Consider the following 13,774-nt stretch of genomic DNA (forward strand, 5'->3'; position numbering starts at 1 on the left):
ACAGAGCCAGGGCCTCGGGGCAAGGGTGAATTGCAGGTTTCTGGGGGAAACCAGGCTTGGTGCTCCCCAAGAACAAGATCTGACACCTGCCCCTGCCCCAGGCCGCCCCCTCAGCCCCCCCACCTGATGTCCTTCTCTGACGCAGCAGGGGCAATGCCTCCCCTTTCCACAAGGTCTGGGGGCCCCGGGGAACGACAGCAGGTAGAAAGTGTCTGTCAGACACAGGACAAAACTATCAAAGGAAGACATTTTATTTTCAAGTTTCTATGGAGATGTTACAAACAATGGAGACTGAAAAGAAAAAACATTTAAAAATTTAAACTACCACTTCAAAATAAAAATATGATTAAGTAAAATAAATAATGCCATCCATGACGATTTTAAGATGAAGGCATGTCATGTGCCTCAATGAGTTGGCTGGGGACAGGCCACCAGGACCCTCACCCCTGGCCCAGCCTCCAGGCCGCACACCGCCCGGCATTCTGGTGATGGAGGAATGAAGTGGCCACACCATCCAAATCTTGGCTTTAGTTTTTAATATAAAAAAATGCAATTTTGGAAACCCACCCAACCTTTTCCCCTAACATAATGCTTTACCTCTTAAAAATAAAAATAAAGTACTAATTCTATATACATCACATGTACCATACAAAAATGTATCCAAAGTTTCTATTGCTACCAAAGTGTTCTAAATTAAAACATTACAGAAAGCCCCTCATTGTAAACAAAAGATTACAAGTTACAAAATCAAAGCGCACAGCCAGTCACGTACAGGGCTCATCCCGCTCCCAAAGCGAGTTGTTTTATGTGCCTGTATAAAAATGCTTATCAATATACTTCTGCAAACTTATTTTTCATTATAAAGCAAATGAATACACTTTCTACAATAAATAATCCGCTGGGAGGCACGGCATGGAGGCTGGCCAGTGGGGGGCACGAGGACAGCCCCGCCCACAGGGAGCGCCCGCCGTGGCCCCATGGGGTGGCGGAGTGTTTTTGGTGATTTGCAAGTGATGTACACAGCATAAATTTATTCTCCCCCTTTCCACAAAGTACCATTCAAAATAATGTCATTTTCTTTCTTAAAATACACATTTGTCATTGTAAATTTACATCCTGTCTTATTAAATAGTGGTACTCTGTGTAAAGAGTATGATTTACAAAATTATTAAACATTCAAAAGTCTTTTAAAAAAAGCTACAGGTCAAAGAAAGTGACGCGAGCAGCCCCTGCAGGTGTGCCCTGCGACGGGCACAGGTCGCGCTCGGCAGGGGCGCCCACACCACTCCGAGTGCCCAGACGGGGATGGTTTCATAGAAAACTTGGAAATAAAACCTCCCCACTCCCTGGGGAAAAAGAATTAAAAGAACTATGCCTAAAAATCAGAATAAGTTAAATTTTGAACAATGTACAAGTATGTACAGCCTATCGACACTATGGACAAGGCCCGCCGGGCAGCACAGCAGTGGGGTCCTCTGCAGGAGGTGGGCGGGTCAGTCGATGTCGCTGAGGTCGCTGGCTGGCTCCCCGTGCACGCGGCTCAGGTGGTTCACGGCTCGGTCAAAGGCGATCCTCACGGCCTTCCGGATGCTGGAGTTCCTCCCTTCCATCATTTTCAGCTTGTCTATTGTCTCATCAATACCAAGGGGAACCATTTTGGACTTAGGGAGCCATTGCCTTTTTAAAAGAAAGGAGACGGGAGCCGTGAGCACAGCCCGCACAGGAGTGCCAGTGTGCCATTGGGCTGCAGCAGCCCCACCGGCCGCCAGAGCTGCAGACGACGGGCAGCAGCCATTGGGCTCGCGGGAACCCCGGGCAGGCGGGGCCGCTCCTTGGGAAATCCCAACCGAGGCCACTAGGTCTGCAGCAGCACCGGGCAGCCCGGGGGCTCCAGCAAGGCCCCTGCATCCAGGAGGTGGGCACGCCCCATCAGCCTTCAACGCCATTCCTGAGTGGCCGCCAAGAAACATGTGACAGAAGCACAGAATCAACGGGACCACGCGTGTCCGTGTGCAGACACATCCATACACACACACACTCCTGTGTGCGGGGATGGTCAGGAGTGAGTGCGGCCTGGGAGCCAGCCAGGTCCCAGACGAGGCACTCTGCTCAGGCCTGACCGGGAGCAGGGCAGTGGGGGGGAGAGACAGCATGAGCACCCCGGCCACCACACCACGCAACTCAACCCAGCTGAGCCACAAGGCGGTGCCGGGGGCAACCGGCAGCCAGGGCTGCAGGGCCAGCTCCCCTGGGCAGAGGCACCAGCCTCCGCGGGGCTGTGTGGCCACCACACCAGCAGCTTGCATGCGAAGGGCGGCAGATCTGGGGGGCGGCGAACCTCAGGGACTGCCTGGCCCGCACCTGGGAGCCGCATCAGCACAGGGCTCAGCCCCAACAGTGCTGCGGGGAGGCCCCTTCCGCGTGCACCCCACCCAAAGGGTCAGGGTGTGAACAGTGGCGCACTGGTGCCCGAGGCATGACGGACAGGGCAGGCCTCAGGCAGGAGCGTCTCCTAGAGCAGAGAATGGGAGGCCGGGGCCCACGGGTACAGGGACCCGCACAGGTGAGGAGTGTGGCAGGGCCGGGCCGGCTGCCTACACACCTATGACGACGGCGCACAGACTTTGCAGCACACGTGAGAGGAGACAGCGTTCTGGGGCCCCTGCTCTGAAATCCGGGGCCCACGCATGTGTGGGCAGGCCCGGTGGCCACAGGGACATGCCTGACACCAAGCGCAGGCCTCTGCGGCGCCCACACTCACCAGCTTCGCTTGTTGTCAAAGAAGAGGACAAGGAAAAGCCTCTCGTCAGCCCTGGTCTGCATGCGCTCGCCCGCCTTCAGCACGGCCAGCGGCGGGGCCGGGATGGTGACCCCGTTGTGGTGGCCAGGCACACGTGGCATCTTGGGGTCGATGATCTGCCGGACAAGGACACTCTGGGTCACGTGGGCGCTCACACAGCACAGCCCTGCAGGGACTCGGGCCCCGACTAGAGGACACCCGTCTCCACAACAGCAAGGGGACAGCCCCGGACCTGGGGGGTGCAGGCCATGTGGCTCAGCGCCCTCTCCCCGCAGGGCACCCACGTCACGTCACGCCCGACCCGCGCGATGTGCAGACCAGGGTCCCAGCCCCGCGACCCACCCGTCTCACGGCTCACCAGCGCAGGGTACGAGGGGTAGCCACTGCACTTGGCCCACACGACCTTCAGGGGCTCAAGGACGGAGGCCGCAGCATCAGTGGAAATCCACATGCTGTTCTGCCCAACCTCTGGGGGAAGAAGGAACAGAGTGAGGGACACAAAGGCAGGCAGAGCTCAGCCCTGCAGGGCCCAACGCGCGCGCCTGGGCCGCCCCCACAGCAGGGCGTGCAGGGTGCACCTGCCCGCTGCCCCGCGGTGACAAGACGGCGCGCAGCCCGGCCAGGGCTCGTTCCCACTCATCCTGAGTTCACAGGCCTCTGGCCTTCAGGTCCCCAGCGTCTCTCCACCTGGGGTCCCGTGTCAACCTCCAAGGGGGGGGCCACCCGATGCATCTCTGCAACCAACACCCCAAATTCGAGACCGCAGCCCTTGTTCCCTCCAAAGACCTACACCTGCTCTCCTTCCCTTGCTCACCTGGCCCGGCAGGGAGGCCTGCCTGCCTCTCAGCCAGAGCTGCCCTGGCGATGGAGGCCCCGCCGGCCCCGGCCCCGGCCCCGGCCCCTCCCCCTGCAGCGAGGACGTCCTTCACGGCGCGTTGACCATGTCTCTGCTCAGAGCTCTCCGTGGCTGCCACCCTGGGCCATGGCCTGTGGCCTCCCGACTTGGGGTCTCTGCCCTCAGGGCCCCGAGCAGAAAGCTGCCTCCCATAGTGACAGCTGCTCCCACCTGACCCGAAGCCCAGCCGGCCTGGTCCAGTGGCTAGATGTTCAAGGCTAGAAGCCGCCGCCACCCCTGCCACCCCACACCTGGCTGCACCCTCTTGTATTCCGCACAAGAAACCGAAAATACAGGACAACATCATCACTGTCCCCATGGCCTCCCAGCAGCTACCACGAGGACCCCGGCCTGAGGCCTGGCCCGCGGCTCAGCTCAGGTGACGAGGCAGGACGCACCCCTGCGGCACCCTCGTCGGTCCTGGCGCAGCCCCCGGGGAACACCGGCCAGAGGGGCCCCATGCTGGACTCACCGGCCGCGATCCTGGCCGCCTTGGCGTAGTTGCCGTTCTCGATGCAGGATATCAGCGCACTGCGGTCCTCCAGCGTGTGCCTCCGCACCAGGGCGGGCTTGCCCCGGCCGCACTTGGGTGCGCTGAAGCTTTGGGAGAAAGAGCAGAGCTGTGTCACCCAAAGCAGGGCGGCTCCCGCGGAGCCCTCCCCGGGAGGCGGGTGGTGCCTGGGAAGCCCGAACACGGGGCCCAAGTGGCCTCCGTGGGGCGGCCAGGCATGGCTGCCCTAGCCCCGTTTCGACGAAGGCCAGAGTGTGGGCGGAAGACATAATATAAACAGAATTTTTATGCAGCTGTACTTCCCACTTCTGCTTAAGTTCTACAAGGCAGACAGCTTGGAACGCAGCGGAGCGTGGGGGTGGGGAGAACGCGGGCGGCGGGGCGAGCTGTGCCCACCTCGAGTCGCAAAGCGGGCCGCTGCTGGAGGAGAGGCTGGACTCAGAGGCGCAGCGTCGTCGGGGCGCAGCCCTCGTGCCCGGGGTGCCGCCCAGCTCCTGCTCACTCCTTGTGCCCCCAAAGCCATTGGCGAGACCTGCAACACAGCCACGCGGGCGCCTGAGCTCAGCCGAGACGGGCAAGGCTCCCAGCAGGCCTGGGGGCACCCTGCGCAGCACCTGGCAGCATCACCCACCCACACCCAGCTGTGCCTCCCACACAGGACGTGGACCTGTCTGGGGTGAAATAAAAGCTGAAACCCAGATATTCAGAGGACAGGGGCTGAAGCTGCTCTTCAAAGTAAAACTTGGCACAGCAGAGGGTCCTGGGTCCTCCCTGCAGACTCTGGCCACGCAGGCATGAGCCTCGCCCGGGCCGAGCCAGGCATCCTCACTGGGGGGCACCACCACCTGGCAGCAGATCACACAGAATGCTAACAGATCCGCAAGCCTGAGAAAGGTACTAACACGAACCTCCAAAATCTTAACACAGAAGGCAAGTGTCTCATAAACCTCGGACACTGTGCCCAGAAGCACCCTAAGCTATGAACAGCAGCACGCGTGGGCACGACGCCCATGGGGTGGGCCAGCACCACCCCACCAGACAGTGGGCACTCGCCCGATTCCAAATCCGCTGAGCAGCCAAACAAAACACAAAGGGAAGATCACCTCAACATCCGAGGTTTTTAATCAAGGCAAAGGTCCACCACTGGCCACCCTCCTGAATAGCCGGGCATCAGCCAGGAGGTAGGCAGAACCCAGCGCCGAGCAGGGAAGGGGCGAGAGGCAGCGCGGAAGCCTCTCCAGCAGAGGGGCAGTGGACGCGGCCTGGTCCAGGGCCTCGCGTGGACAGCGGGACTGGGCTGCACATCTTTCTTCCCAAAAGAGGAATCCCATTCCCATTGTTAAAAAAATTTTAAATCCATTTCTTTTAAAAAGGTTTTCAAGCAGGTGGCCAGATTACAAAGTTTTCTCCACTTTTACATACTTGCAGTATTTTCTCAGTGACGAGACCTCATTTTCAAATAAGGGCAGTGCGTGACCTTTGGCAGCAGCTAAGAAATAAAAATGCAGAAACAGCGAGTTCTGCTGCTCGCCCAGCAGACGAGGAGGCTGCGTGTTTCCCTTGAGCGAACTCGGCAGACCCACTGCTGCTTCATTTCCGTCAGACTCAGGGCCACTGGCTTTATGAAAAACTCCGTATTTTTTATTCTAAACCTAATTCCTATTTATAAAGCAGTGATTGCAGGTAGCTGAGGGTGCTCTACTTATTTATGGAATCTGGACATTTATAAGAACAATCTTGGAAAGAGCAGCCCCGTGAGATGCAGCAAGTAAGTCTACGCCGTGGGATTGAGACATGCTGGCTTGTCGTCACCCCTTCACTGTAGAAGAACCGACACCAGCCCTGTTCCCAGCAGGTGAGGAAGACAGAGGTAAAGGGGTGGGTAGGCCTGCACCTCAACACCCAGGGTCAGCCAAGGCCAACAGTCCTCAGTGAGGTGCAGAAGGGCCCCCCCAAGGGCAGAGACCCCCAACTCGGAGTCAGACACGTCAGGGACAGCTGCTTGACCCACACGGACGACACACAGAGCCCGGCACAGAGAGCCCAGGTCTGAGAGAAGGGGCACAGCCACTAAGGCACTGCCCACCCGGCACCTGACAGCTGCAGGCTGCCACCAGCGCCTGGGGGACCCAAGTACACCACCTGGCGCCAGGCCAGGTGCTGACACCTGTGACAACATCTGAGCGACAAGCACACGCAGCCACAAAGCTGCTCTGCGCAGGTCACTGTGGAGCTGACGCCGGAGACTTGCAACGGCCTCAACCTCATCTAGCGCTCCTGGGACCCCACAGGGCATCTGTGCTTCTGCCAGCCAAGCAAGCTGGCTGTGCGCCGTTCCAGGCAGAGCGGCCGTGGGCTGGGCCCGGACGATGGGGCCTTTCTAGGAGCGGGTGTGTGGGTCTCACCGCCTGTGACAGGTGCAGCCGGGCACCTGGGAAGAGCCCGCGAGGACGAACAGGGTCCCAGCTGTGGCGGGGGGCGGCCACAGGGAGAATCAAGAGGAAGCGCAGGCGGCACCGCTACCGAGCACACCAGGCGGACAGCGGCTGAGGAGGAGGGAGACCCAGGGCACCAACACACAGGGCACCTGCCCTCCCAGCGCCACAAGGAAGCTGGCACCTGCGGGCACGCTGGCGAGCCCCTGAAGCAGGCACCCCGAGGGACACTGGGGGGGAGACTGTAGTGTGGGGAGGTCCTCAGTCGGAGACGCGGCATGGCTCACAGCTCCTCTTTATCCCCCTGAGCACCGAGACGGCAGAACATCCAGGGCGACGAGCTGCTCCCACTTCGCCCCGGGTTGCCCATGAAATGGCCCCAAGCACCCACTAAAAGGCAGGCCCCTCAGACAAGCCCGGCCACGGCCCTCCCGGCTGGCAGCAGGCATGCGGCCTATTCTTGCTCACCATCTACCTGCCCAGCCCCACCAACGGGCTCCCCATGCCAACCCCTCCTGCCAGCGGTGCCTCCATGAGCCCACAGGGCCCCGCCTCACAGGCCCGGCAAGGGCTTGAAGTAACACCAGGCTGGCGGGGTCTGGGGGCCTACACAGAGGTGGGCCGCTGGGCCCTTTGCCAAGCAGGCGTGCATACCATGCCCGAGACCCTAACCGAGCCCAAGGGTGCGGCAGAGCATCTTCTCAGCGGCTATTCCGGCATGGCGACGGAAGTGCTCGAAGCCAGCATGTGCCGGCAAGGTGGCTGTCGGGGAAAGGCCACTGCCCTCCAACACGTGTGCTGCCCTTTCCGCATGGAGCACTGGAGCCTCCTCCGCTGCCCCCAAAGGCGCGGCACACCAAGCCAGAGGCACCTGGCCAGATGCTCCTTGGGCCTCGTGCAGAGTGGGCGCCTAAAGGGCCTCGTGAAACGCCGATTAGCAACGACTGAAGCAGATCTTAGAGCTGCCCGCAGCTGAGACCTCTGCTGCACAAAGCTCACACCTGCCAGGCAGCAAGAAGCCCCAGGTGCTCCAACCGGTGGGACAGTCAGCCAAGGTCCACACCTGCCACACTCTCACTGGGGCTTGAAGGACCTTCTGGATAGCAGCAGGCAAGAGGCGGGCAAGCAAGGTGGGCTGTGCGCACTGTGGCCCGCCCGGGCTGCTGCTCACTCCCCGCCACAGGGCCCCACGGGACCAGCCGCTCGGGCCACGGGCACAGAGGCTGCACTCAGCTCTGTGAGCCGAAGGCGGGCCGGCAATCTTGTTCACACATTTTTATTTCATGCCTGCAGTAGAACCGCACCTTCTGTGCACTTTTCAACCTTCCAAAAATACGGAAACACAGCAAACAGGAAGAACCCAACCGCCCTGTGTTTGCCTGACTGGCTCCCAGAGGGCGCAGGACCGGCGGGCAAGGCTCACAGGCACTTCGCTCCCTGTGGCAAGGTTCAGAGAGGTGGGCAGAGACAGAGCTGTCATGGATCAGGGGTCCCCAGATGCGACCGGCGGGAACAGGCCAGAGACAAGTAAAGGGAAGAAGGGATCAGGCAGAAGCCCAGGAAATGAAGGTGCTGGCAACCAAGGCAGCGGTCGGTGTCTATGCCACGTCGTCTGGCTGTGCCACATGGGGTGGGCCAAGGTCCTTCCTGTGCCCGGGCACCCCCACGCAGGGGCCCTGGCCACTCCAGGCCCAGTTCTGTGCCTGCTGAGGGTGGGACTGGAATCTGTCCACTTGCGTCGTCTCCCCTCTGCACCGTTCACACCTATCCACGGGCACGGCCGGCTCGAGGAGGGACGCGGCGGCTCCCACACACCCACGCTGTTCCTCCTGTGGTGTCCGGCTCTGACTTACAGAAGGGGGTGGGTGGGGTGGGACATGTCCCCTCCAGGTTTGGTGATTGTGTTTTTGTTTGGAGGATGGCTGAACTGATGCTTCCAACGTCATCCGCAAGAATTATGTGAAATGCAAGGATGCAACGATCTTTCTGCGCTCCAAAATGACTGCTTAGCAGAGCTCCAGTCCAAGGTAAGAGAAAATAATTAAGATCCAAAGAGTGAGCTACCCAGCATGTTAGCAGTTAAAGTGAGAACCTGGAAAACAGCGAAAAAGCCATTTAGTCTGACTGCAGGCACCACAGACCAGCCTCCTGCCCGAGCAGCCTAGGGACACGAGAGCCTCTCCCCCTCTCTACCTGACGCACTCACGCACGTGCAGGCGCCACCATGGGCACAGACAGCACAGCTCTGGCCGTAAGGTGCATTGTGGGAAAGCAGTCACAGAGGGAGGAAGCTAGGAGACAGCGCCAGCTCTGCGAGACGGGGCGCCGGGAGCAGCCAGGCATGCCTACCCTGAACGAGGCCAGGAGGCACCCACGCCTCCCGCCCGCCAACACAAGGGAGGCACCCATGGGCATGGGGCTCAGAACGATCCAGTCTGTTTTTACTCTGACTTGGGACTCTGTGCACCGCGCAGCAGAACACCAGAAAACCCTACAAGGCAGCACAGGCGAGTTTGGAGAAACCAGAGAGCTTAGAACACTTCAAGTGCCCAGGCCACTCAGGCCACAGCTAGAAGCCAGAAATTCAGGGTGTGCAGAGTGCCTGGAAGCTCAGGGGAAGGCAAAGCCAGATACGGCGCTACCGGGGCTCCAGGGCCGCGCTGCAGGCTGAGGACCCATCGTGCTTCTACTGCCATTCTGGGGTAAGAATAAGAAAGCAAAGCCACCATCCCAGGCAGTGTCAGGGTGCGAGCGCCCCTCCAGACAACGCCCTGCGCCCACTCACTGAAGGCCTGCGGTGAACCCCGCTTTCTCGCCATCACCCCAAAGACCTGCAAAGCCCCACACTCAGCTGCAGACACGCGGAAAGACAGGGACATTATTTTCTACACAGGGCTTTGGTGACCAAGTCCACAAGGCCCCTGAAGGCGACAACTGCCAGGCTGGCAGAAGCTCACCAAGGGCCGTGGGCCACTGCGGGGCCTGGCGGCTCATTGTCGGACCCCAGGATTGTGGTGGCTGTGACCGTGAGCCCTGCCCTGGTGCCAACCGGGCAGCCAGAGGCTCTAGGAGGCGCATTACCACCACTGCGAGGCCACGCCCCGGTGCCCCACACACGACTGGCCTGACTCCCCTCCTCGGGCTGACTTCTGGGAATTCCAATGTGCTGAGAAACAGATTCAAAGTCATTACCTCTGGCTAGGGTTGGCCGTGTAGTTGGGGGAGACCCCCAAGCACTGGAGAGTGCCGTCTGTGGCCGTGAGGCACTGAAGGGGCCTCATACTGCTTAGCAACAAAGCAGGTTTTTATAGATTATTAGAAACACCAACTCAATACGAATCCATCTAAGAAAGCACAGTGCAGAGAACTTCATCCATGAAGTCAACTGTCTGTGTAAAGATTTCGTACATGATAAAATGGAATTTATAAGGAATCAACAGGGCAGCAAAGAAGAGGGGACTGTCTGCTGCAGGGCAGGAAGCCTGCCCCGCGGAGGGCCGGACACTCGGAGCGCAACCCCCCACCCGGCGGCCCCAAGACGCAGGAGAAACCGCCCAGACGCTAGCGCAGCCAGAAGAAGACACACTTCCCTTCGCTCAGACAGGATCCACGGACCCCAACAAACACAGCCACACTCCGGCCCACAGCAGGAACCCGTAAGACGGTAGCAGAGACAGAACCGGAGCCGCCCCAGGCACAGCCACTGCTGAACCAACACGTGGACGACAAGCAGCCTGCTGGTTTAGGGACTCAGAGACCCCTAGGCTTCGACCTGTAGGAGCAGAGGGTGCCAGGAGCCAAGGCGTCCTTCAGGCTTGGAGTGGCAGCAGCTCCGTGGAAATGCTACTCATGTAACATACGCATGGGAACTTCTTGGTAAATCAAGTGAATTTATGTTAGAGAAGCTTAGCAATAATTGAGAAAGACTTCCGAGCGTCACTTCTTCCAGCAGGTAGCGCGGTAAGAATTCACCGTTCGTGAACTAACAAAACCACCCAGGATGGTGAACCACCGTCAGGGATCTTCAGCCTGCTGGGCGGGCGCCGCCCCAGCCCAAGGACAGAGTCCGTGCAGGGGGCCTGGGGGTGCGCAGTCTCCCGACAGGGGGCCCCTGGCACACACAGCACAGGCCAGGGCCGACCTCCAGGTCACCCCCACACGTGTCCCTCCGGCTGGGCACCACCAGCCAGGCACAGTGCCTGCCACAAGTTCACCTGGACGGCTGCCGTGTGCCAACTAACCAGTAGCCACTACCTCTGAAGCGTCTCTTGGCACAGACCTCAGAGAGAAAGGATGGCCAGGACCACCTGCCAGGCCAGCCCCACCCATGGCCGCCCCCTGGTGGCATCACAGCAGACCTATGACAAGGGGGTTTTCAAAGAAAACAGCACCATCTGTCTTCTTATCTGGACCACAAGCTGCAAACACAAAAGGCTGGAGAGCCCCTTCCCACGACTTCCGAGACCCCCAGAGAAGTGCACAGGGCACGGGCGGCATTTACCTGTGTCCAGGCGCTTTCCCGGGGACCCCTCCTCCACCTCGGAGTCGCCGCAGGTGCTCCGTGACCTTTTTCTTGGCTGCAGAAGAGTCTCCAACCTCGGAAGGACTACAGACAAAAAGGTTTTGGTCCCTAGCTGAGGAGAAGTTGGCTGGGTTTCAGTGTTCTTGGCAGACTTTGGGGGGCTTACACTTTTCGATTTGCAGAAGAGAACAGAAGTGCGTCTGTTTACATCGCTTGATGGCTCCGCCACTGCGGAGGCCGCCGCCGGCGCATCGCCACTACTGGCGAGGGTGGGCTCTGGAGGGTGTCCGATTACCAGGGCGCTCTGAGTGCAAGTGCTATGTGATTCATTACCAAATGTGACTCTTTTGAATAGTTTACTCTGCTCTGGGTTGAGTTCTACTGGTTTGAGGGTTGGTGGTTCTGAATTAGTCTCCGAGTTTGAAGGAAGAGGTAATGCATCTGATGGTTCAAGTTTAGGGGGAGATTTATCTCCTGAAAAAATTATAAATAAAGTGATTTTTGAAAACTGGTAATTATAAAATCTATCATAAAACTTAGTATAAATGTGAAGTCCACCAAAATACGATTTCAGTTAAGGAAACACAGCATCACACGTAAACTGTCTGCAGGCAGTGAGGGGCCAGCGGCCCGGCCCCAGGCCCCACACCATGTGCACTTCCCTAACACCAGAGGCGGAGGTGGCCTGGCCCCTGGTCCAGGTACCCAGGGCATAAAGTCACTCTCTGAAGACAAGCGGGAAAGAGCAGTCACATGGGCCACTATTAAATACATCACTCGGGTGCATAACAATTTCTGCAATCAATAGTTCACTTACCTTGAGGAAGAAAAAATGTCTCACATGACTACAGGGTCTAACCGGCCACCCACACAGTCCTGACCAGGGCCACAGGCCAGCAAACAAAAGGAAGCACACACGTGAATCTGACTTCCGATCAGGGTTTCTAAGCCACATGCCAAAACCAGGGGGCAATGAGCGGCTGTGATGGGCTCTTGAGGGAAGTGGGAAGGCCTCCCGGGGTCCACACCAAGCCCACCAGCCTCCAGCCACTTTCTGAAATGCTGTGACGTGGATTTTTTTTAAATCTGACTTTAAAAATAACAAGTCTTTGGAGGGCCTCTGTAAAAAGGCTTTTAAAACTTACTAACATAAACGTGAAAATCCTGAAAAGCCCCCAGAGCAGAGCGTCAGCCCAGCCCCCGAGGCCAGTGCCCGGAGGGCACCTTCCGGACGGTGGAGCTGTGCACAGCCACACCCTGAGGCACCCAAGTGCTTGCTCCCAAGCAAGACTGAGTCTGGCTACACCACATGCCACAGAAAGCCACGAGCTGCCATCCAGGCATCCGGAAGCAGTACACACCACCAGGTCCCACTCTTACTGAGGCTGCAGACCCCAAACCACCTGAAAAACACAAGCTTAATGCCTCAAATCCACAGTCACCTTAAACGAAAAGCTCCACGACTTCTCGGGCCCACTCATGCACGTTTGGAGAAACTTCCCTGCCCAGCGTGAAGGGCCGAGCAAGGCCTGGCAGGGCAGCTACCCTGGGAGTGGCCTCGCCTGGAGGTGCCTTTGCTAAGTGCCTCCAGCCCGACAGGGCGGCCCAGGCACCCCAAACACTGCAGGATGCCGCTTCCTCAACACACACACACCTCAGACACACTTCCCTGGTGCGCCTAACACCGACCCACAGGGCACGCTCCCGAGGCCACACCGTGGTGCCCAGGAAGTGCAAATACTGGGCCTCAAGCCCCAAGACCAACATGCAACAACTTTCTTCCCACTCATCAGAGTCACTACCAGGTCCAAAACACTAATACCCATAGAACGCACAGGAGTGCTGACCGGCTGGGGCTGGGGGACGGGAAGAGTTCCTGCCAAAAAGCTGTTAGTAACTACGCTTCCCCACCGAGCCCGTGCACAGGCCCCAGGCCTGCACACCAGGCATGCAGCTTGGCGGCCCTGCACCACCCCCTCCATTACTCCCAGCCTCCCCCTCAGCCGGGCCCCATGCTGGCTCTCGACCTGACCACTGCACCAAGATGCCCACCTCCTTCCTCCCTGGGAGCCGCCTCGGGGCCAGGGCAGCAGCACGGGGACCCAAGGAGCCCCACCGGCTCCTCTGTGCTGCTGCCCCCTGGTTCCCACAGTGCTGTGCAGCCCCTCACATGCCGTCGCCAGTCCCAACTCTCATGCCTGCTCAGGAGCCCCCGGGACTCTCACTCTGGCTCAGCTCCCGGGTCCTGCGACGCCCGCCCGGGGCCGCCGAGGTTCCACACCTTCTCCCGCCTTGCAAGCTCAGCCCACAGCAGGCATGGAGGCCGGAGCTCTTCAGAAGGGCCTCCCATCCCATCCTACGCAGAGGCGGCCCTGGAGCACGGCCACAGCTGTGCCTGCCCAGCAGCCCTGCTCTGTCGGCCAGGGCCACTCACAGGCGGTCCTGCAGATGACGGGCAGGAAGAGCAGAGGCCACTTGGGCCAGCAAATAAGCCACCTCCCCACCAACTGCAGTGCCCACGTGGGCCACTGAGCCCCTCTGCCCGTATCCTCAGCCATAGGATGAGAAAAGTCAGCCCCATCAGCCAGAGCCGACAGAGCGGGCAATGCCC

General features: G+C 59.3%; 1 protein-coding gene across 13 annotated transcripts in view; it reads right to left on the reverse strand.

Moving 5' to 3' along the window:
- Positions 1-235: 235 nt before the first annotated feature.
- The window catches only part of BRD1 (bromodomain containing 1), a 37,811-nt gene continuing 24,272 nt past the window's right edge, over positions 236-13,774 (reverse strand). For 4 of the 13 annotated variants that reach the window (XM_037006755.2, XM_017667815.3, XM_073214067.1 and 1 more), the window contains 6 exons: positions 11,143-11,637; positions 4,603-4,738; positions 4,168-4,295; positions 3,159-3,268; positions 2,762-2,916; positions 236-1,677 (listed from right to left, as the gene is read on the reverse strand). In XM_037006755.2, the coding sequence (XP_036862650.2) occupies positions 1,494-1,677; positions 2,762-2,916; positions 3,159-3,268; positions 4,168-4,295; positions 4,603-4,738; positions 11,143-11,637 (1,208 nt within the window). In that variant the 3' untranslated portion in view covers positions 236-1,493. Of the gene's footprint in view, positions 1,678-2,761; positions 2,917-3,142; positions 3,269-4,167; positions 4,296-4,602; positions 4,739-8,498; positions 8,734-11,142; positions 11,638-13,774 lie in introns of those variants that run through there. The other 9 variants (XM_073214069.1, XM_037006758.2, XM_037006757.2 and 6 more) reach the window with 6 other exon arrangements.

Source organism: Manis javanica, chromosome 10 (assembly GCF_040802235.1).
Source record: "Manis javanica isolate MJ-LG chromosome 10, MJ_LKY, whole genome shotgun sequence".
Classification (NCBI taxonomy): domain Eukaryota; kingdom Metazoa; phylum Chordata; class Mammalia; order Pholidota; family Manidae; genus Manis; species Manis javanica.